Source organism: Coturnix japonica, chromosome 1 (assembly GCF_001577835.2).
Source record: "Coturnix japonica isolate 7356 chromosome 1, Coturnix japonica 2.1, whole genome shotgun sequence".
Taxonomy (NCBI): domain Eukaryota; kingdom Metazoa; phylum Chordata; class Aves; order Galliformes; family Phasianidae; genus Coturnix; species Coturnix japonica.
Window position 1 is genome coordinate 40,689,632 of NC_029516.1, and position 23,301 is coordinate 40,712,932.

General features: G+C 41.1%; 1 protein-coding gene across 4 annotated transcripts in view; it reads right to left on the reverse strand.

Annotated features, from left to right (window-relative positions):
* EEA1 (early endosome antigen 1) overlaps positions 1 to 22,839 on the reverse strand; it is a 67,078-nt gene extending 44,239 nt beyond the window's left edge. For 2 of the 4 annotated variants that reach the window (XM_015858077.1, XM_015858064.1), the window contains exons 1-6: positions 22,706 to 22,839; positions 16,955 to 17,047; positions 14,016 to 14,138; positions 4,287 to 4,414; positions 237 to 291; positions 54 to 119 (exon numbers count right to left, since the gene is read on the reverse strand). In XM_015858077.1, the coding sequence (XP_015713563.1) occupies positions 54 to 119; positions 237 to 291; positions 4,287 to 4,414; positions 14,016 to 14,138; positions 16,955 to 17,047; positions 22,706 to 22,729 (489 nt within the window). In that variant the 5' untranslated portion in view covers positions 22,730 to 22,839. Of the gene's footprint in view, positions 1 to 53; positions 120 to 236; positions 292 to 4,286; positions 4,415 to 14,015; positions 14,139 to 16,954; positions 17,048 to 22,705 lie in introns of those variants that run through there. The other 2 variants (XM_015858081.1, XM_032443882.1) reach the window with 2 other exon arrangements.
* Between the last annotated feature and the right edge of the window lie 462 nt (positions 22,840 to 23,301).

Below are 23,301 nucleotides of genomic sequence, written 5' to 3' on the forward strand. Positions count from 1 at the left end.
CTTCAATGTCAATGCTGATGATAAACCTGCTTCAAGTATTTTAAAGCAATTACTTGCTGCCGCTGCCCCTGCAATTTCTCTAGTTCTTTCTTCAGCTCTTCTGAATACCACCTCTCCTCCTAGAAAGTAAAAAAAGAAACGGGGAAAAAGAGAATTGTAAATTTGGTTGCTTAAGATAGTAGAATGTTTTGCAACTTGAAACAAAAAACCACATGCAAGTAAAATACATTTCCAACCTTCAGTGAAGCTTGCAAGTCTTGTACTTCTTGTCGGAGCAGTGATACTTCATCTCTGAATAAATATATCCACAGAGTGGAGAAAATGAATACGCAGTGGTTATATTTTGTCAATTACATAGAAGTTCTAAAGTATATTACAGTAATAGACATATATTCCATAAACATAATTTATATAAGCATAGTTATTTTCCATTATTTGAAAATTGGAAGTGGATTTATAGATACTTATTAGTTCACTTTGCACATCACCTGAACAATGCTAAAACATTAACAGTATAAGTAAAGAAATAGACATGTAAGAAGTCTCATGAAAATAAACTGCAAATCTAATTCACTTCATCAGCTTAACCACGAGTTGAGTTGCAAAGCTGGGCATGTTTAATCTTTTATACACCTTTTTATGGAAGGGACAGGTCTAATATTATTCACTTCCAGTTTCACACAAGGAACACTGCTAAGAGACAGTATGTAACTTCACTCCTTCTGAAATTTGAAGTTACATAACTTTTTACCCACACAGCAATTCAGTATTTACTCAATGAATGGTCTGAATACTTAAAGCCTTGGGATTTTAAATTCTCAAATTTCATACTCAAGCCTACAGCCATAAAAGAACACAAGATCCAAGGCTAAAATTGTTACTAACTGCACCCTTCTAAATCTCAGGTCTTACAGAATTGTGTAACTATACAGACAAGGATAATGTTATATGACTCAGATACAGCCCCTCCAAATGCAAACATAACCCCTTCTATTGCTTGTACAGCAGCAGAACAGAGGCACACAGAGCATGTACGTGTGAGTGTCAATACTGACAGATTCTCTCTGTTTTATACCATAAAATTTTATAGATTCTGTGCTGCATTATCCCCTCCTCCACAGATGTTCTTTAAAACTACCTTATAACTTAGGAGAAAAACCAAACCAAGCAATCTATTCCTTAGCTAAGCCACAAAGGAAAAAATTCAACCTTCAATTCACATTAACCACAGGTTCATCAAAAATCTAGTGAAATGCGTGCATGAACCAATGAAGAACTCTGAGGCTGACCAGTTTTAATGGCCAAATGAACACTGTCATGTTGGAAAGATAATTTTGCAAAAGATCTTCTGCTATTCATACATTTGTCCTGTGAGATCATACATTTGTCCTGTGAGAGATAAATCAGAGGTTCCCAAATAAAACTTTAAGAAGACAGGTATAACTGCTACTCAAAACCCATACACTGTTTGAGCTTTCTCACCAGTATTAAGTAAATCAGCAAACAATCACACCTTAGATTATGAATGGAATCTTATGGAGGTGAAACACAGTTAACAGTACTGAAGCTATGGCCAAACACGTACCGGATTAGCAGTACTAAAGCTTTTATTATGCTCTAGACTGTACATTTTTGAGCTACATAAAAATAACTTGTAATTGAGAGGAGGAAAAATGCAGTAAGACAGGGAAAAGATGAAAGTGCTCTACTGTAGTTGTTTCAGTATTCACCGACATTGTTCTGCTTGACAGTTGAAAGACAAAACCTAAATTTGACTTACCTGTCCAGCAGAGAATGATTCGGAAAAAAGTGTAATGAATCACTCTAGATGTGTACATGTTTTCTTTCTTACTGCCACCCGAACTCTCCCTCAATCTCCTTTTCTCCTAGTGCTGTTAAAATTTCATGCTGCTCTCAACACATCTCCTGAGCCTCGCCATCCAGCCATTATCTGCTATATTTTCCTCACACTCCTCTCTAATCCTCAGTGCTGGTGCCTCCATCCAGGCACTGAATACCAGTGGCCCAGCTAAACTGCACTGGGGAGAGTTGCTGGCAGGGGGGCTGAGAAGACAAAATAATTCATCATAACTAGCCCTCCCTACTGACTAAATAAGGAACTTCATAGCCCAGTCTTGGTCATATGGATGCAAATTTTACCCCTAGAGCACTAACAGAGTGCACGCCTGTTGCAGGTCAGAGCATCACTTTAATGCAGAATTCTGAGTATCAAAAAAAAACGTGTTTACATAGAATGAGATTTTTCTCAAGAAAGCATGCAACTGAGAAATATTTTAAAAAATGTTATACTAGCAGGAAGAAAATAGCTCATGTGTTACACAACAGCTCTCATCAGCCGCCCTGCACTCTATCCAACTCCCTGACCTTGTCCACTTATTCAATTAAAGGAGAGAGAACAAAACCACTTGTCCTTAAACTGTCAAGAGGCAGGAAAAAAAAATTAAATTGCACCAGCTGACATCTGGTTGACATTGGAAACTTGCAGGAATAAAAATAAATCTTCCATAAACTATATACACAGTATAGTTATGAATATTTCCCCCATGTGGATGCTATTGTTCTACTACAAGTTATCATTTTAACTGACATTGCTCTGAAAAGGTTTAAATCAGACAGAGAAGAACTACTCACACTTGAGCAAATGTGTACATAGCAAACCCAATATAACCCTGCTAGTATGGTATTATTTTCTCATATATATATAAGCCTAAATTTCAATTTCTTTAGTTCTCCCCTGGCTATACAATTCCTTTTCTTTCAAACTGTCTTCTACATCTTACAGCTTTTTGTTGATCCCTCACAAACCAGGAGAACACAAAATAAAAGTGATCACAAAAATAGCACCATTGGAGAGGGGGAAAAAAATAGAGAAAAAAGAAAAATCTATTCCCCTCAAACAGTTATGTTGCAACATGCTCAAAATAAAGCAATAGCAATTGTATTGCTTTAAAAAGCAATAGTAATTTGCTCTGCTCACTGGCTTATATTCAGCCAAAAGCCTACAGCATCTGGAAAAGGGCAGCGTGCCTAAGGAAGGCCTTGTCCACCCATACAGACAAGACCTCTGAAAATGTTGGCTCTTCCTGGCTCAGTCTGCACAACACTGGGGAAACAGAGATCTTCATTCACGTAATAATCAAACTGTGGTATCTTCCACACAGTCTTCTCACCAAAGTATCAACCTTTTGTGAGTTATGTAAATATATTATTTTTATCAGTGTAAGTACTGGGGTCATTTTTAGGTCACATATCTACCAGTCGCAAACATTTGAGTGGTTTACTTCCTTCAGTAGCAGAAGCAAATCCATTTCTAAGTGAACACCAGCAGGGTTATGCAGTGTGTACCTTTGTCTGCTGAATGAGGCCATGGTCAGCTGCTCACTGTGACACTACTGTGTGCAAAACAAAAAGGAGTTTGAGGGGGAGGTGACCAAACAGCAGCGTGGACTGTCATTTACAAATGTCCAAAATAAACACTGACTGGAAAAAGAACCAGCAGGCAGCAGAAGGGGCCCTGTGTAAACTTCTTTCCTAAGAAAAAGTTTCCCAAACAAACATGAAGCATTAGTCAAACACAGAGAGATTACTCTCAACTGTTCTACCGAGAGTAAGTTCATTTCATCTGTTCCTGCTACGTGTAGCTGATCTCAGAAATAAAACAACCTGATGTGTTTCACAGGAATACACTTAACAAAATGCTTTTGACCAAAGAGTTAAATTAGAAAAGACTTCTGCAAATGAGGATGGAGTTTCTGGAAAAGTGATACAGTGACACAGACACAGAGACTTCTCAGATTTGCAAATAACTAGGTGATAAGGGAATCTATTCAGACAAAAACTGATGTTATAATTACACAGTAGGTATCCTAACCACCAAGAGACAAAATCATGTTTCTCTTCTTTCTTTAGGGTTGTCCTTCCCCATGCTCAAAAGAAGAAATTTCAGCTCTGTGCTACAAATAAGAATGAACCAATATTCTTCTGCCACACTTAAAAATCTTCCAGTTTGTTACAATACATTCTCAAATGCATGAGAAAATACTGATGTAATTATATAAACACAAACAACTGACTTCCATTTACTGCCATATCAATATCAGTCAATGTAAGTTTCAAGCTGCTTTTTAGCTGTAGTTGGAAATGGGATATGAACACTTAAATACTTCACTACATAATTAAGTGTTCAAATGAATACAGTCTTCATTGTAATTAGAAACAGCTCAACACTGACACAAAAGCACAAGCACAAATGAATAGTGTTCCACCTTTCTGGTGACAGATGACCTTCCCCTCCACGAGTTGAATCGATGCCAGAATTATGAACTGCTTCATAGTGCTTGAACAGCTCCTCAGCTGATCCATGAGACTTCATACACAGAGGACAGATAAATCCCTATTGGAAAGAGAAGAGAGGGAAAAGAAAGAGGAAAAAAAAAAAAAAAAAGGATGTGAGAAGTAAAATCTGTTTTTTCCCATCTCAATCAATATGATGTTTGTATATCTCAAATGCAGCAGATACAATTGCTATTCTTTAAAGATACATACTAAGGATTTCTTGATCTGGTAACAGCTCTAGCAGTTAGAAATTTAGAAAATGTATGTAAAACTTGTATTATTCAGTGTTTTGTTTTGTTTTTCCAGTAGCATTACATGTGAGTAACAAAGTACTTAGAAAAATGGTAACTTAGAAGGGCTGTATTGCAATTACTACCACATTTAGGCTACTGATTTTAGTGAAGGCCAGAAGATTAAGAAACACTTTTTACCTTGCATATAATTAACTGGTAAGTGCAATTCACAGCAATACTATCTCAAGGAAATTACATCTTTACAGCTTAAAGAAGACATCCTCTTTTAATCCAGAATAATTACTGTAAGCTTACCAGAGCAAAAACTTAGCAGAGCAATACCATCACTCCACCCACTAGCACACAGCCAAGTGAAAACTGTTAATATTATGTACCTCTGTACATCTGTGGAATGTACAAACTGCCACTTATCAGAAGTACCATCAATCTCATTTTATTTAGCAGTCTGCTTCTACAGGCTGGATTAGGTTACGGTTCTTCACTCACTTGGTTATCATGCCTGCTCCCAGCCTAATTATCTTTTAAATACAGACAACATGCACTACAGTGGCAAGACAAAGAAACTTTTGAGTAAGAGTAAACAATTTAGTCCCACATTAAAGGCTCCTTATGATGCCAGACTGTGTAAAGAGAACCTCGTGCTTGGTTGCTTAGATTTAAATAACCAAATATTTGCATGGATTCAGTCCAAGAGAACCGTCAAGTACATGAATTCAAGCATGGATGATGCTCCAAAGGACCAAACAGAAACTCTCTGTTATTTATTTAATGTTTTAAGAAATTAATAATTAAATACAGTTGTTTATAAAATCCAGCACATACCATGTTGAAGACTAATTTTAGTATAACTCTGTTAAAAAGGCAGAATACTCCATCAACAGACAACAGGCATTTACCTTTAACAACCATTTACTATTTCCAGAACTGGTCAGTATGGTTTCATTTCAGATTAAAACAAGTAACTCATACACAAGCATACATAACAACATGGGTACGGAAAGACAAATGAACTGCTAAATTCTCAATGATGTTTATCTGAATGCACTGAAAGTACCAGAGGGAAATTCCAGACAATTCCTGGCAAACAGCAGTGGCAGTGAACTATAGAAGCTGTCAAAAAGCAAGGAGTGTATTTTAACTAGCAGCTGAAAGCAGACAGATCCATTCGGCACACTGTAACAGAAGCCCTCTCTGGATGAAATGCTGCCAAGCGATTCCCAGCCTGCTGCTTGGTTTCCCCGTGACGGGAAGGCCTGCAGCCCACAGAGAAAAGCAGACATTCCTCACTGCACAAGTAAGAGAATTTGGAAAGAACAACTGTAGAAAAATGCTTGGTCCTCTCCTTCCTATTGCCCTTTATTTCTTCCCATTTAAAGAGCAGAGTCTTTATACGCTTGCATTTGTCTTTTTTCTTTATTCTGTGATATGTGATTGGGTTTTACACTATGGCAAGAGGGGCCCTGGAAAAGAAAAAATAGGTTACATCTATAATTAGCCCTAGGGGACAGCAATCAATCACCCATCTCAACACCAGTCAAAGCCAACCCCAGATGCCCCAGCAAGTCACTGCAAGGTCAAAGGGACAGAAAGGCAAGTTACAGGTCTACCACTGTCGTCCCCCCCCTCCCCGAGAGGGGCAGAGCTCCTGCTCCAGAGTCAGCTTTGCTGTCATTAGCAAGGAAGCACAGCAATACCTCCTTGCCCTAACAGAAACCACATTCCCCCCACATGGGCAGGGCACAGTGTCATAACCAGTCCCAGCTCCTGCTCAGCCAAGGCTAGGCCAGTCTTGCTCTGAGGGACCTGGCACTGCTGGAGTCAGCACATTGGTTAACAGCTCAGACACACACCCTCATGCTGACACAGCATTTGCAACAGGTCTGAATCACAAGCTCTGAGTAAGATGTCACCCTTCTGCAAAGGGGCATTTCTGCTGTTTGCAGGGGGGGATGGGGTAAGGATACTGGTTCCTATAGCAGCTCTCAAGTCTGCATACTCAGGCACAGATGCATCTCGTAGAATGATAACACTGCTGAAGTCAGAGCTGATGGCTGAAGAGTAACCCAGGTCTCCTTACAGCAAGGGGAATCAGCAGGACCTCCCCTGCTGACCATTTCTCAGCACTGTCTTGAGATGCATTTTGAGAACGTGCAAAAGTATATAGCATTAATTTGAAGATGAACATGTGAGAAAGGGGAAAGAGGAGGCAAACTGATGGCCCATGGTTAAATCTTAAAAGAATTTCATTTCAAGGAATCACATGAAGTGCAAGATGCACGGTCCTCTCTCAGGGTAACACTCTGGATAATGAGGAGATGGCACAGTTGCTACCATGAGATGTAATGCTTCCCTCAGCAGCGGGAGGGCAGGGAGATCTCCATTGCAGTAAGTCTACTCTTGGCTTCCTTAACTAAAAGACTCTTGGAGAACAAGCAAGAACTGCTCTTGTATTCAAAGAGGAAAGCTACCATACATAACATGCACAATTACACCTTTCAAAAGGCTGTATTTGCCAAGAGACATTTGGTAAATTTCATTTTAAAATGCATTTACAAGTTACTTCGCACAAAGCACAGCACAACCACAGAGAAGTGAAAGGCATTTAATAATCTTCATTTCATAAAAGCAAAGATATCACCTATGACCCCACAGTGCTGCAGCGTAACTTGTAATTTCCCAGTGGATGTTTCTAATTGAATAAAATCTTCTGCTTTATTTAAGGAGAAAAGAGCACCCAAAAAGTTGAAGAATGATTTTTGTTTTTATATACAGAGATTTTCCATCAGGAAATGGCAATTAAATAAAGAAAAAAAAAAAAAAAACAACAACCACCACATGTATGAATTCTTATCATGAAAGTGTTTTTAAGATCACCACCAACGTTCCAAAGCAAGACAGAGCAAGAATATTATAAAAGAAAACAAGGCCAAACCTAAATACCATACACGTACACAAACAGTCCACTGGGAATCAGCATGTAATTTACAGAACACAGTAGTGTCTGACCCAGTGGTCCAGGAACTCCAATGAGAATGAGACAGGAATTTCAAGCCCCAATTTTCTGCTTCAGCACCCAACACCTCTGCAGTGCTTTCTGCAGGAGAGGTCTTCCTCAGTGCAGACTTCAAAACAGATGAGTTTCATTCAGGGCAGAACAGACAATGCTAGGTTGAGGTGTCTTGCCTCAGTTTGAGTTAGAATGAGGAATTTTGCCAATGATCTTGGACTCCATGGAAGTACCAGAGGCTTCTTTTTTTGCTTTTGCGGAGACTTATGAGCAAGCCTGTAGAGAGGAAAAGTATCTACAAACATTCTTCTAATAGTTAAAATTTACTTTCAGACCTGATAATGTCAGGCTTCTCAATGCTCCCTATCCTAAAAGGCATATAAGGTAAATGATTCCCTTTGAGTAACATTAATATTCTTACAAATCATTAATACAACACCTTTTGGGAAGCAAGCCAAGATACTAAAAGCAACACTGGAAGCAAACTCTTGCATCAAGAGCTACCACATTTCTTTTTACTGGACCAATATAATTTACAGGGCTATTAACTGTTCAAAGAACCTTGGCCTCCCACTCAGAAACACTGCCCAGAAAGAGCTGGGGCATGGACTCAGTACACTGTGTGCTACCAGACTGACTGCAGCCTGCCATGGAGTCCTCTTAATCCTCAGTCATTACAGAAGTGATTCAGAAAGAGTTTACAAATAGAGAAATTCATCTATAGGACTAAATGGGTTCTGCTTCTCTGGCTTCTCCTATCACTCCATAAGACTGATGAAGGAGGGATGTGAAAATATAATGAAAATTTCAACTTTATCAGCATATTACCTTTCTTTTCAGTGTTTTTCCTCATCATTCTGCACAAAGCTGATGCAAACATCAAGTTGTGTGTTGTGATAACACCTTCACAGCAGAAATAATTTCCCTACTCGCTAGCAAAGAAAACTGAAGATCTCAAATATATTTCTTCAATTAGCTGAAGGCTTCAGCATGCAATTTGAATTGTTTTATTTTCTTACTTTTAAATCTCCATGTAGGTGTCTAACTCTACAATCACTGTCAATGGAAAACTATTCAATGGAGCAAGCAACTCAGAAGCTGACCTAACAAATGTGTATAACTAAGTAGGGTCAGCAAATGAGCTCCCCAGACTCCTTCGCTGACAACTGGAGCTTGAAGCATCTGCATACATATGCCTTAAATCTAAATCTAACCACTTACCAACTGTTCTATTTTCCAGAGCTTTACTGAAATAGTCTTTGTAGAGTTAATATATGAAATCTTGTCTTACGTAACTAATGAGTGAAACGCAGATTACTTTAGGCTTCTTTTTCACAAATTAAAACTGGAGCTAGCTAGTAGAAAGAGGCCACCTCTTCTTTAGTGACAGTCCCATGGGCAAAACAGCTTATACAGATCTCCTTATAGAGTTGAATTACAAGAGAAGGAACCCTAGGCAGGTTTGGAAGTCACAGACATAACTACCCAGCTTCCTTAGTGTTTTGTTTAGTAATGGGATGACTGCCGTCTTCTCCAACCCCATTTTAATACCAAATAGAATTGAACAAATGGCTGCTCTAATTACTGCTGATCTACAGTTGTCTGTGGTAGAGAGCCATCCAACATGAAGAGCGCACACAGAGCTCTATTTGCTAATGCAAGCAGAACTTCTGCAACATCTTGCATTTTTATCCCTGCAATTACATCATGACTCAAACTTAAAGAACCAAGGAACTTTGCTATTTTCCACTCCAGAGTCAATTTGGTTCCATAAACACTCTTCTCAGAAAATGAGAAAAATTAAGCAAAAAATAAGCAACAAAAAATGAACCACTGCACAATAGCTACTTTTACCATACAGAAAGGGTGAGAAAATAGTTTACCATGTACATACTATGGGACAGCAGCACCCAATGCAATATTGTCATTGATAAGATCAGGCTCTTAGTTTACATACATCTGAGTTTCTTGGCTTCATCTTTGACCTTCCAGAAATACTATGCCAGCACTCAAGTTTACAGTCTATTCACGGTGAGTCACACAAACAAAAAGTGATAGCTAGGATTCAAGTCCAAAGCTGTAATATTTCCAGTCATGACCTATGTTTGAAAGTGTCTCAGAAGTCGGAGGAACATTAATAACCTTTTCACAAGTGTATCGGTACAGCTAGCTGATGCTCTGAACAACTCTGAGCACATTTGGAACAGAAAGTACAAGAGCACGTTCACATGCTCAGTGGCATAATCACCGTCCCAGAGCTGATTTTAGTGTTTAAGTGTGACAATTATTTAGAAGATTCTGAATTCATTGTTGGTGTTTTTCCACTGAAGCTGAACCTTCACAGCCTTTCCAGACACACAGTTTCACCAGAACTCATGTAACTCGACACTAAAACTCAGGTATTCTTCAGTTACAGGGTGATTTGAAGGCTGAAACATTTCATAGACAGATTAGGAAGTGTGTATACTTGGGGACAGAGAACAAAAGCAGTCTGGCATTTCAGAGCTGAATGCTGTATCGTGTCATTTCTAGGCTTTGTTTCTTTAACACACACTGAAGCAATTAACTAAATCCTCTGGAAATTCTCAGAAGCAGATTCACTTGTCTTCCTCGAGAGCAAGGGCAAGACCACACCTGTAATCTATTTAAGAGGTCTTACATATTGATAAAAAATATATATATAAATAATATATATATTTATATTTATATTTATATTATATATATATATATATATATATATAAATAATATATATATATATATGGGATACTTCAAGTGGAAGAATAAGGTCACTTGCTTTATATAATCTTTAAAGGAGAATACTGTTACAGGTTCAGCACTGGTGAGGCCACACCTTGAGTATTCGTCCAGTTTTGGGCCCCTCACTGCAAGAAAGACATCAAGGCCCTGAAACGCGTTCAAAGAAGGGCAACAAAGCTGGTGAGGGGTCTGAAGCACAGGCCACATGAGGAGAGGCCTAAGCTCTTTGTTACTTTCTGAGCAAAAAAGAAAAGGGATACCTTGCTACCGTTTATTGTGTAACATATTGCAGACAATGTCTTTCCAAGAAAGAAGCTGGATTCTTCTTGATAAGAATAGAACCAACATAATTTCTAGTTTTGTTCTCTTCTGTTTCTATTACTATTGATGAGTAAGACTACAGTTCTGTCACAACCTACAAGACTACAATTTTGTCACGAATTAGAAATTCTAATTCAGTGGATTCCCTGCTTCTTAAAAGAAAGTGGCATCACAGAGCCAAGTCAAATCGGATCAGTAGCTCTGATTCTTCATTCTCTTAGTATTGTTCAGGCACCGCAGAAAATACATAGCCAATGACTTTTGTTTCAGTGCAATGCAGGCAAGTAGCACCAAGGTGTAAACTGCAATGTCATTGGAGGAGCAACTGAAAGAGCAGCCAAAAAGGATACATAAAATACAATGTAGGCATTAAAGCTCTGTGTGGGCAGGGAGCAGGGGGATGGAGGGGGGAGTCTGCAACACGCCAAGAGCATCCATAAAAAAAGGTATAATCAATTGAGACAAGAGACAAATAAATAGGAAAAATAATCAACAACAACGAAGTATTTTCAAACAAAAACAAAAAACATTTTTGCACATTTAGTATTTCCAAAGTACACACTAAGCAAACATGCTATAAAAAGCCTATTCAGAAAACAACTTCTTATTTTGTGTTAGCCAAGAAATGTGTACTTACTAAGCATCTGTGAAGTCACAAAAATAACCCAAATGAACTGTTAAATATTGCCTTAGGTTTAGCCACACTTCAGCTAAAACAATAGGCATTAATGGCCACTACATTCTGAATACCGTGGGAGCACCACACAGTGGCTCTCTGGATGCATCTGGAGAAACCAGGAAGTGTGAAATACTGCCCCTCTGACTTACTGTTTAATCATCATCAATATCCAATAGAGACATCAAAGAAATGGAGGAAACAGTTTAGAAATGCATCATTCCTTTAGGAAAAAATAAATCAATAAAAATAGAAATTAATCAAACCACGCAGCTTTTGTTAGTGACAACACCATATACAGAAGTTGGGGTACAGTGTTCTATCTGGGAATGTGGTGACACGTTCACCTTCCATATGGAATTTGTTCAGCCAAGTAGGCTATACATTGACAAAGACACTTGCCAATATTATGGTGCCTGTTCTTGCAGCTAAGTACACCTGCAACTTTACCTTTAAAGTTTCTTCAGTGTGTGAGGAGTGAGGAAAAATACTTCACTGTTATTTTGACCACTTATCATATTGTGCAATCCCTGGTTTGAAAAAGAAGGACCGCAAGAAGAGCTATTTAAGAGAAAGACTACAAATAAATTTCCAGGTGACTGGTGAGTCTCCTTTCCTGCAGCAGGCCATCAGACACACTCAGTAGTTCTGGGAGGGGACACCTTGCCTGAAGGATGGCACCCTTCCTTCCTGCATAGAAGAAAGGGGGAGGGAAGGGCAAGGAGAACGAAGCGATAAGTGACCCGAGTTACTTCAATTTTGATCAGCAGGGGGCACGTATCAGCAAAAAAGAGGTCAGGGGTTAGGGAAGAAAGCAATAGGCAAACTTAAAAGCAAGGTACCCGTGCTTTTGTCAATGGAGAGACTCTTATTTGGGTCACACAACTTGAGACTAAACACTGACCTTGCAGTGCTTCCTTTCTCCACACTTGAAGACAATGCACTGGTAAAAAAAACCTGAACTCAAGAGCTTCTTCAGCACTGTTTCCAGCGAACTGTATTAGAGCTTTTCACAGTAGTATCAGGATGCCACAGACACCCATACCTCAGTATAAGTGAGAAGTCAGCAATGTTTTGTATGCCTGCTGCAAAAGATGACACTAATAGCAGATGGCACTGATAGCCGATCATACTCTTCTTACAATGCTGCCTCAGGAGTGGCAAAGACACAGTGAAGGGTGACAGGCATTGCTGTTTCAGAATCAAGATGTGGTTGTTAAAACTACAAACTATCATTTCCCATCAACAAATACAAACCACCAGCTTCTCAGTAGCCAAATATTTAAAATTTTACATACTAGCACAGATAATGACTAGCAGATGCTCCACTTTTTTCAGAGCATCCATGAACACTAATATAGCAGATGAAACCTCTTTTCTGAATCACTAAACCAAAAAGCTTCAGATGTTTCAGTTAGAAATGAATGAAATTGTATTTCATATACCACACTCAATACAGAAGTTTTCTCAGATTAAAAAGTTGTAATGTGCTACCATCAAGTAGAAGTAACTGATGATTGAAAAACAAAAGCGGACAAGAAGCTACAGTCAACTCCACAATACTGTATTAAAAATAGCCCAGGTTATATCAGAGTGATTCCTTCAGGTAACTAAACCATCCCTAATGGCTCACATCACAGTATCTGTTGATACCAGTGCATCAGGAATACCTCAATCTGCCACCATAAGCCACAGCTTACTCACATAAGGTACTTGCATAGTGACCAGAAAGTCAAAAAAATAAAGGCAATGTGACTATAAACACAGCACTAGAGACAATCCTTGCTTCAATAGGTGGCAGTGATGAGTTAACCACAGAATCATAAAAGTTGGAAAAGACCTCTAAGATCACCAAGCCCAACTGTCAACCCAACACTACTATGCTGCTCAGTGCCACATCCACACCATTCTTGAACACCTTCAAAGACAGTGGCCCCAGACTACCCTGGACAGTCTGTTCCAGTGCCCAACCACTCTTTCTGATTAGAAATTCTTCCTGATACTCTAACTGAACCTCCCCTGGAGCAACTTGAGGCCATTACCCCTCATTCTATCACTGTTACCCAGGAAAAGAGACCAACCCCCTACAACCCCTTTTCAGGTCATTTCAGAGGGCGATAAGGTCTCCTGAGCCTCCCCTTTTCAAAACTAAAAAACCCCAGTTCTCTCAGCCACTCCCCATCAGACCTGTGCTCCAGACCCTTCACAGCTTTGTTGCCCTTCTCTGGACATGCTCCAGGGCCTCCATGTCTTTCTTTTACTGAGGGGTCCAAAACCTTCTCCTCTGTCATACAGCTACAAATAAACAGATCTGAATCTGAAGTGGAATATATCAAATAACGCAAGCTTAGCTTACAAGAAAAATGAGTAAAAGCCATTCAATAGAAATACATGAATGAATGCAAGTCTTCTAATATTGGGAATGTTTCACATGAGACGTAACTGCAAACTAGAGAGTTGTACATAAAAGAATACTTCTGCTGAATGTATGCCTTTCAATCTTGTAAAGAGATCTACTATTTTTTAAAGAGGAATCAAAATAAACACTCTTAAAAAGCTGATATCCAAGCCACGGGAAAAGATGTATGTTCATTTAAACTAATCCACCACCAAAGCTATTGAAACAAAATAAACAAGACCCACAGTAACAGCTGGAAGGTCACGAAGCTCCTGTCTTCCGTCTGTCCCCACGTGCTCATTCTGGTAATGTTCAGACAGATCAGTAGGAGTTACACACACTTTCATACAGAGCGGACAGATGAAGCCCTGTGAAATGTATATTAGCCTTTAAGAAACTAATGAAAACAAAAAGATTTCGGAATCAAATAGCATTCAAATTCTTATGCTGGAAGTTCTTACAGTCACTAAAAGCAAGGTCTGCAGCTATTTTCAATTGGATGTTTAATTTTTGCAAATCACATATCAATACCATGAAGAAGACAAAAATGAACAGTTAAGAATGTGACAATAAATCTAAACCACATGTTAAAACTAATACCACATTGCATACCAGTAAGTCTTTTCCAGACACCCTTGGGACCCCCTTCGTGTGACCTGCTGCATAGCAAGTCATGAATAGACCATTATAAGGCATCGCATCAGATCCACCAGGCAGTTTCTCAAAGGCATTTACAGATCCAGGACAGAAAGCGACCAGAATTGCCACAGAGATTGCAGAAATATTTCTGTAAATTAGTAAGCTGGTTTACAGTAGAATGAGAGGCACATGCAGGAGTGCAACTGCACACCCAGTTGGCATTCTCACTTAGAGAAACACCGTTCTGGCAGAAATTAAAGAAAAAATAAGTAAAAGGGATGGGGAAGGTGGATTAAATATGCTCACCAGCAATTTACCAAAGGCAAAAGTTAAATGAGTTTCTAAAGGACAGTTGATTTAGACATGCTCTACCCCCAGAAAAAGCAAGCATAGCACGGCGTGCTGTGGGTGCTCATCCGTGGGACACCTGCACCTGTAGGCACACCTGCAAAACAGGGTCTTGAGACAGACCTGTCTGACCAATGCAGCCACATGACACTAGTATAAACATAACCCACAGGTGGACACGCTGCAAATATGGGATATTTTGTGATCTTATACTGCAGATAGAGTTGCTTTGGGATTTAAGATACAAAGGAATGACAGGCCTGAAGTTTTCCTTCCATCAGGATACACAGCAAATAAAAGATATATCTAGAGTTAACTTCAGGCCCATATGCAATCTGTGCTGCTGACATGGCCCCAGGGGAACTAAAACAGGCCTACCTCTCTTGCTGAGCAATGAATAGTTTTAATTTAACCAGCCTCCCTCATTCCTTGTTTTATACTACAATTTTCACAACTCAGCATTGATTTCAACCTGGCTTGAAGGAGGCAAGAAACATGAGAATCTACTCAGATTTAGTAATTATTCATTTGAATCTTACAGCAATAACAAATAGAAAATCTAGCTATGAAGTTGAAATGAAAATAAGTCAACTAGATTTATTTTTTATTTTATTTTATGCAGTACTGGAGAACTAAATACTGAGCTCATAACTATAAAAAGGAAAGCAAACATTCGACAAAGCCTGATTACAGTGGTTTTATTTGAAAGTTCTCAGAAAGCAAACATCTCACACCAGCTGCAAAGGGAAAGCACAACCAAGAGAAAGGCTTGAGCTGCACACAGTAATGCATGGATCTCAAAGAGCAACAAACCACCACCTGCTTCAGAACTCAGATTTGATCAGATTTTGAAGTCACACGCAGCACCCTACCTGTAAAGCAATGTAACTGATGGCGGGGAATTACTAATAACTAAAGATACTTTCAAATGATGTATGTTATACAGCATCATCCAGAAGTGACACAGCCAATTATCTGGCTTAAGTTTCAGCAGGGGTGCAGTAGTGCAGGCACATCAACACTTGACATTTATGTCAACAAACAACACTATATATATTAGTATGGAGGTACCTCATGATATTCCCACCAGTGATATTACAATCATGATAACAGAATTGTTCCATTGTAGCCAAACTTTGGGAAGAATCAATCATCTCATTGCTTATTTCTATGCTGTAGTTAACTAAAATAGTGACAAGATTTCAGTCTGCACTTCCAGAATATTTATTCACCTCGGGGACAGTATAAATATGCATAAAAAACTCACAAATGCATGACATGTATAACATACAGCAATAAATTACGCAATGTCTGATCATACTGATTGTAATACAACCCTGAGAACTAAGAAACAAACAGATGCACAGATGGAAGGCAATTAGAATTTTGAACAGCACAGTGAGAAGTTCTCTTATCGCTTATCACAACAGACATATGAGCTTTTGACTCATCATACACTTCATTCAGTGTAAGAAAGGGCACTCTGCTCCCTTTAATGCTGTAATAGGAGTAATTAACCTTGCACTGTATTTGTATGCTAAACTTGAAACATTCACAAGCTCAGTAATCAGGCTACATTAACACAAAATAGCTTCAACAGCCAGTGAAGTCAGCGTGCACTTCTAAAAGTTAATATTTGACAACACTGTAAATCCAAAGATGTAACATAGGATAGAAGCAAGAAAAACACCTTACTCTGCTGGCTAAACATAGCATACAGCGCATTAGAAAAATTGATAGGACTTATAAGTGGCAGCTTTAGGTACACAGACCAAACAAAACCCGACACATTTGATACTTCATGCGGAGAAGCAGGTTCCCAAAACACATTATACCTAAGACATGCGAGGTGAAAAGGAAGCACAGGTGAATTTTCAGAAGTCATTAAATATTTATAAATGAGGAATGTTAAGCTTGTATCTTGTTGCTTTTCATTTTAATCATTCATGTCTACGACAGCAGGAAAGATTGCTTGTCATCATTTAGATAAACAATCAAACGTCAAATAAATATGGTCTAATTTTCACTTTTTTTATTTAAATATGAACCTATTTTTAGCCAATGTGACTTTTGAGTATTTACACAGAACAGCTGCTATTTAGGAGCGGCACCCAAAGGAATGCCCAGCAGCTTTGTGGGTCAGAGACAAGCAGACACAAGGTTCACAACTCCAGCCCCACAAATCAGTGCACAGTACCTCAGAGGAGCCCTCATTGTTCACATCCACAGCATTTCCTGGAGCGGCAGATGAATCGGAATCCGAGCTCTGAGACCCAACTCTGCCCGGAGTCTGAAAGAGAAAGGGAGGGGCAAAATGAATGTCTGCAGCCTGTATTTAATACAGCATGGTATGTAACCTTTACAAAGGCCTCTCTGCGAAAACACAGATCTTCCTTCCACAAGTGTAAGGAAAGTAACGAGCTCACAAACTAATTAGGTAATTTTCAGTGCAACACTTAACTAAACTAAAACTTTTACCCAAGTCTCTCAAAACACTCAAAGTATCAAACAACAAGCAGACACCGTATGCAAAGGGCAGGATTTTAAATAGATTCCTCTTAGGAACACTCAAAACAAAGATTTAAACTCAAGCCTGCCCTTATATCACTGTTATATCGCTGTACTTTTAAATTAGCTCTTTCCATCCAAGAGAAAAACATCAGAAATTACAATCTAAACATTATCAGCAGTGATGGCTGCTGCTTTTACTCACCACTGTAACTCCACTGCCTGACCAATGGCAGAAGAGTTACCATTCTCAAAGCAAACACCAGCAAATAAATTATCTCAGTACTGATATGCAATCTTAGTTTCTACAAAGAATAAAAAGTTCATTATCTAATTCCACGAGGACAACTGAAAGTGGGATGAAATAACACGACTTCAGCCCAGCCAGAAATACTCATGGCATCGTACAGGGATTTCTGATCTAATACAGGAGGGTTGAAGGTACAGAAATTTAAACATATAGATGGAAATTTACAGATGGGGGGTGGAGGAGGGCTTTGAAAACCAAGTGCTCTTCCCCTGCCGTGTTTGTGTAATTAAAAGGTCAAATTTACTGATTAAGGACTGATGCCCAACCAGATGCAGATTTTAGAGCAGCTCCACAGATGAAACAAGGGGAAGCAAGTAAGCGTGTCAGAAAGAAGCTATTGGGAGCTGGTGACCGCAAGCGTAAGAGGGGAACATCTCTCCCCATTTCAGTCTTTTCTGGGTCATCAGCAGGAGGCTGGGCTGCATTTGTGAGCCTGTTTTGTGCGAGAACAAAGAGTCCAAAGGTAATAGGTTGACTGCTGGACTGGGTGATCTTAGAGGTCTTTTCCAACCTTGGTGATTCTATGATGTATATACACATATCTACATAAGGAAACGTGTAATAAGGTGTTAAAAGTTTTCTTCCATAAAGGAGATGAAATTTCAAGATATAAGAAGCAATTTTATTGATAGGAATTTTTCAAGAAGCTTTAGAAATCTAAGGATGATAAAAAGGATTTGTATGACAGCTAGCTAGGGAGGCCCTTCTGTTCCCAAGAAGGCTAAAAAATGGAACCCCTGTCTGTTCTAATATCTACATTCACAAGCAGAAACAGGATGCTTCGAAGTGAAGAATGTGTCAGCTTTAACAGACAACACGCTTCTTCAGTAATAACCTGCAGCAAGCAGATGCCTTTGGCTCCACTCTTCATTTCCAAAATCTGAAGAAAACAGTCTGGGAATAATTGATGCCCATCCTCGGAGACTTTCAAGGCAAGGCTGGATAAGGCCCTGAGCTGTGGTGTCCCTGTTTATTGCAGGGGAGTTGGACTAGATGTTTCTCAGAGGTCCCTTCCAACTCTAAGGATTCTATGACAATCCTAAGGGAGAAACCAAACAGGAGCTGACAGCCTGGGCAGTGACAGCAGCAGATGGTCAGACAGCCCACTGAACTGAGCAGAGCACACCTCCACTTCAGCCATACCTGTCAGCTGCACAGTGAACGAATCACTTCTTCCCAAAACCAAGAAAGTTCTGTGACTGCTAAGACAGAAGAACATTTCTTCACATTACATTATAACATCTCACACAGTGCTACGGTTTGCTGTTAATCAGCTATCGTGTGGCAGAACTGTTTCACAATGAAATCTGCACGTTGAGTTCTGCTGGTTTAGCACTACAAATTGGAGATCACTACAAGCTTCAGGAGGAAAGCTGTTACAGGAAAGCACAGGATTATTGTTAACATGGCTGACTGAAGTACTTGCTTTACGAAACATTTCAGACATGCCATAATCACACTAAATTGCACCACATGGCATGTCTTACTACAAGAAACGTGCAACAAAGAAATTATCAAACAGCTCCTGGTAAAATCCTTTTAGGGATTTTAAAAAGAATGTGCTTCCTTCAAAGAAGAAAGTATAATTCAACATAGATGCAGAAGGTACAACAGGTGGCATCTTCCAGGGAGCATAAATGAGGAAGAAGGGTGGGAAGGAAAAAGGCCTTTAAGTACCTGTCAGGAGAAACTCACCTAATGGTCTACTTGCAAAGTGATACAATCTATCAGAAAGAACAGAATACACATTTGGGAGGATGTTATTTTAGAGCAAGACCATCAGTGCAACTAACTTCTCACTTCTTCTAAAGTTGCACAGTAATTGAAACATCCTTCACCAGACAAAGAACGGGGAGATTGAGACACCGGGACTTCTTTTCTTTCCCTGAGCGTCCCATGATCAAGTATATTCACAGATACTTAAGTGAGGCTCCCACACCACTGCTATGCCACATTCCATTAAAAAATAAATCACAACCCACTGAACAGCCTAACAAACGGGCTCGCCTGGTGAACTCGGGGAAGGTTCAGAGTGATGCTCTTTGTTTCCAGTTACCTTTATTATTCTTGACTGAATAAAGCCCTGGGCGATGAGGGGGAGCAGAAGAATGATGTATGAATCACACAGCAAGAGTAGCTCTTCACACAGGATTCTGTATTTGTACTCTAACACAACTAATATTTGACTCTAAAGCTATACATAGAGCTGATAAAAAATTAGTTTCTCAGCCATGGTATTAGCTTTCTAATTATCTGAATTATGTTTATTTAGCTGAGAAGCATATATTTCTACTTACAGCACTACAGCTGTGGAAATATCATGCTAAACCGCATCATGTTGGTGTAGTTTTCTCAATACTTCAAGTTAATATAAAGAAACATCATTAACAAGAGAAAGCGCAATGACTGCAGCTTGTTTTCTGAAAAGGAACACAAAATTATGTAATGAATGAGTTGAGCTAATGCATTAAAGTGACACGGTATAAATATGGATCACTCCCATGTTGTTTCTGCACAGTCATTTATCTGTCTGTACCTACGCTCCATTCACTTGTGACGCTCTTTTCAATGGTTTTAAATTCAGAATAAATTAAGTCTTTGAAAAAGACTTTAAGCCTTGAGAATGCCTTAAAAAATATGGGTTTATATAGTTTTCCCAGTGCAGTGTTGAAATACGACAACACCACCTTCTCAAGGCCTCCATACAAAACTTTCAACTCTGGAAACACTGTAAATCTAATCAAGCGCACATGACAAGGCCATCACTTAGCAGTAATTAACAGGTATGCCCAAAACAGAGCATGCTGGGGTACAGAACAGTGGTAGTGTTTACTTCTTTAGAAGCGTGACAGCTATTTTACAACTCCATTAAATGAAAGGACTCGGTGTTCACAGGGCACGAAGCCTCCCCTCAGTGCCTGCCACCAGTTCTGCACGAGCACCCGAGCGAGCACGCTGCCTAGCCAGCCCTGTAATCATAGGCATAAAGAAGAAAATTATAGGTACAGCACAAGATGCAGCACATCCCAGACAAGTAAATATCTTCATTCCAGAGCACGGAGCAAAAAGAGTGGCAAATCATAGAATCACCCAGGCTGGAAAAGACCTTGAAGATCATCAAGTCCAACCACAGCCTAACCAGAACCCTAACTCTAAAAACCCTATACTAAATCATATCCCTCAGTACCACATCCAAATGGCTCTTAAACACAACCAGGGATGGCGATTCAACCTCCTCCCTGGGGAGCCTATTCCAGTACCTAACTACCCTTTCTGTAAAGAAGTTCTTCCTAATATCCAACCTAGTGGTCCTAAATGGACCACTCCAACTACAAAAATGCCTGCAAAGCCCAAGTGTGCACTTGGAACCAAAGGGCCTTCAAGGACAGGATGTAATACAGGCCTCTTTTGGCATAAACTGCCTTTTTTCCAGGCCATCACAATGATCGATGCGTGAAACTGAGAAGTGGCAATAAACCTGTTAAGTGCAAACTTATAGAACAGATGGATCTTTGAGATGTTGCATTGAAAACATAAGTACAATTCAGGAACAGCTTGCAAGGAAAGGACCCAAAAGGAGGTCTCAGTTCAAGACAGCATGGAAACACCAACTTCAAACGCTGAGTGATGCTCTGTAGTAAGGAGCGCGTAATCCTTTCTGTTTTAAAAATATGCTATGCAAAGTTACTGAGAGTATTCTTTTAAAAGCAAAAATTACAGCTGTGCAGGAAACAAGAGGGTCATCAGGAACAGGAAGGGTATTAAAAGAAACATCGGATGTTTTACAACTTCAGGAACCAGAAATTCAAGAGACTACAAACAGCATCTTTGCAGTTAATGCCTTCCTCCTTCCCAGCCCAGAGCCAGCCCTCCAGACCAATAGAAGTGCCATGCAATGTAGGAGTTCACCTGTTGCCTATCATCAGCAAACGATAAACTAAACATATGTATGAGAAACCGTGTTCGGTTTGGTTCTTATTTTGTTGTTCGTTTTCAAACCAGTCACACTTATGATGCACAACAAAAGTTCCAAAAGGAGGACTGTTGTCACTCAACTCACTGCCTTGGTGATGAGAAACTCTGATTATTTTTCATGCTGCCCCTAGTTGTAATACTTACTTTCTTTACGAGCAGATTTGGCAGCAGCAGCCAAGGGCTCACTTTTCGCACGAAGGAGCATCAGAAGTCACTGCCATGCTTTGCCAATGACACAGTGTAAGTCAAAAGATACAAATGTGGCTACGCTCACAGTCACTGCTTTAACTTTTGGGGGCACTATGCTTTTTGTGAAGGGAACCTCTTAAAAGCAGAGTTATTCACACCACTCAAAATGCACACACAGATTTTACTGTTCCCCTATTTACTTCTGAGCACCCTGGTTAGCAATGAGCTCTGCTGGTTTCCTGATTTCAGAAAGAAGTGAGGAACAGCTACTTGTCTGCAGCTCACAGTGAAAGCGGCTGCTCAGAATGAACAAAAACTTCTGTGCGACCTCAGGTTTCTCACACACATGGCTGAGCCTCCCCAGGGCTGTTTCTTGAAGGCCTGTGGCTCCTCAGAGCAGCCAGCACCCAACTAAACGCCGGCCACGTTCAATGTGGGCAGCGCCTTAGTCCCCCTGCTCTCAGCTCTCCTCCCACCACGTTCCTTCCCTCGGAAGCACGAAGCTCGGAGCGCACCACGCGCATCCCCCACCCACGTTCTCGCAAACGCCCGGCCCTCTCGGCCGCGGGCAGCGAGATGCCGCAGCCCGGCTTCCCACCCGGCCGGGCCCTCAGGAAAAGCCGGTTCCGACCAGACGAGAAGCGGCCGGCGTTACGAGCCCGTTCGCCCCCGGAGCGCCGCGATAGAGGCGCGCCCCCCGGCTCCGAGCTCAGCTCTGCGGCGGGCGGGGACCCCTCCGCCCCCAAGGAGGGCGCGGCCCCCGGCTCCGCACGCCCGCCGCCCCCAGCCGGGCCCACCCCGTGGCGGCGGGACTCGGGGCCGCCCCCGCGGCCTACTCCGTGCCCGCGGCGGGGCCGGGCAGCGCCGCAGCTGGGGCCGTTGCCTCCCGCCCCGCCGCCGAGCCCGGCCGGCACCAGGAAGCGGGGGAGCCGCCCCGCCGCAGCGCAGCGCAACGCGCCGCCTTACCCGCTGCAGGATCCGCCTGAACATGGTGGCGGAGCCGGCTGCCGCCGGGCGGTCGCGGCCACGCCGAGAGGAAACCGCGGGGCCCCGCGTTGCGCCGCCCCCGCCCCGCAGGAGCCCGGCGCGGCCCGCTCGCCCCGTGACAGCCGCGGCGGCCGGGAGGCGGGGCAGCCGCCGGGGCGGGACCGCGCCGCGCCGGGCAGCGCCCGCCCCGCCTCAGGGAGGGCCGGCCGGGGGGAAGGAGCCCTCCGAACCTCGGCTGCTACTTCGTGGTGATGGAGTTTGATTCCGCAAGTCACCACAGAGCTCCTGCACCACCCGCTCTGCGCCGTGGCGGCTGTTGGAAGTGCCGAGGAGTGCACTTGAATAGTTAACTGGAAGCTAAACCTACTGTAAATGAAATTAATTCCTCATTGCTTCCTTAGAACCAGGGGCAGGAAGGGTTACTTTGTGGCATAGCCACTTAGACTCGAGTTAAAATGTTAGTAGAGAATATTGTGCTCCCACACTTGTTCCGTCAAACACAAAGTAGCCAAGACATGAAGCACAACAACATGAAGTGTCCCATCTGAGTTTCCCCAGCTCCAGGTCCTGGTGTT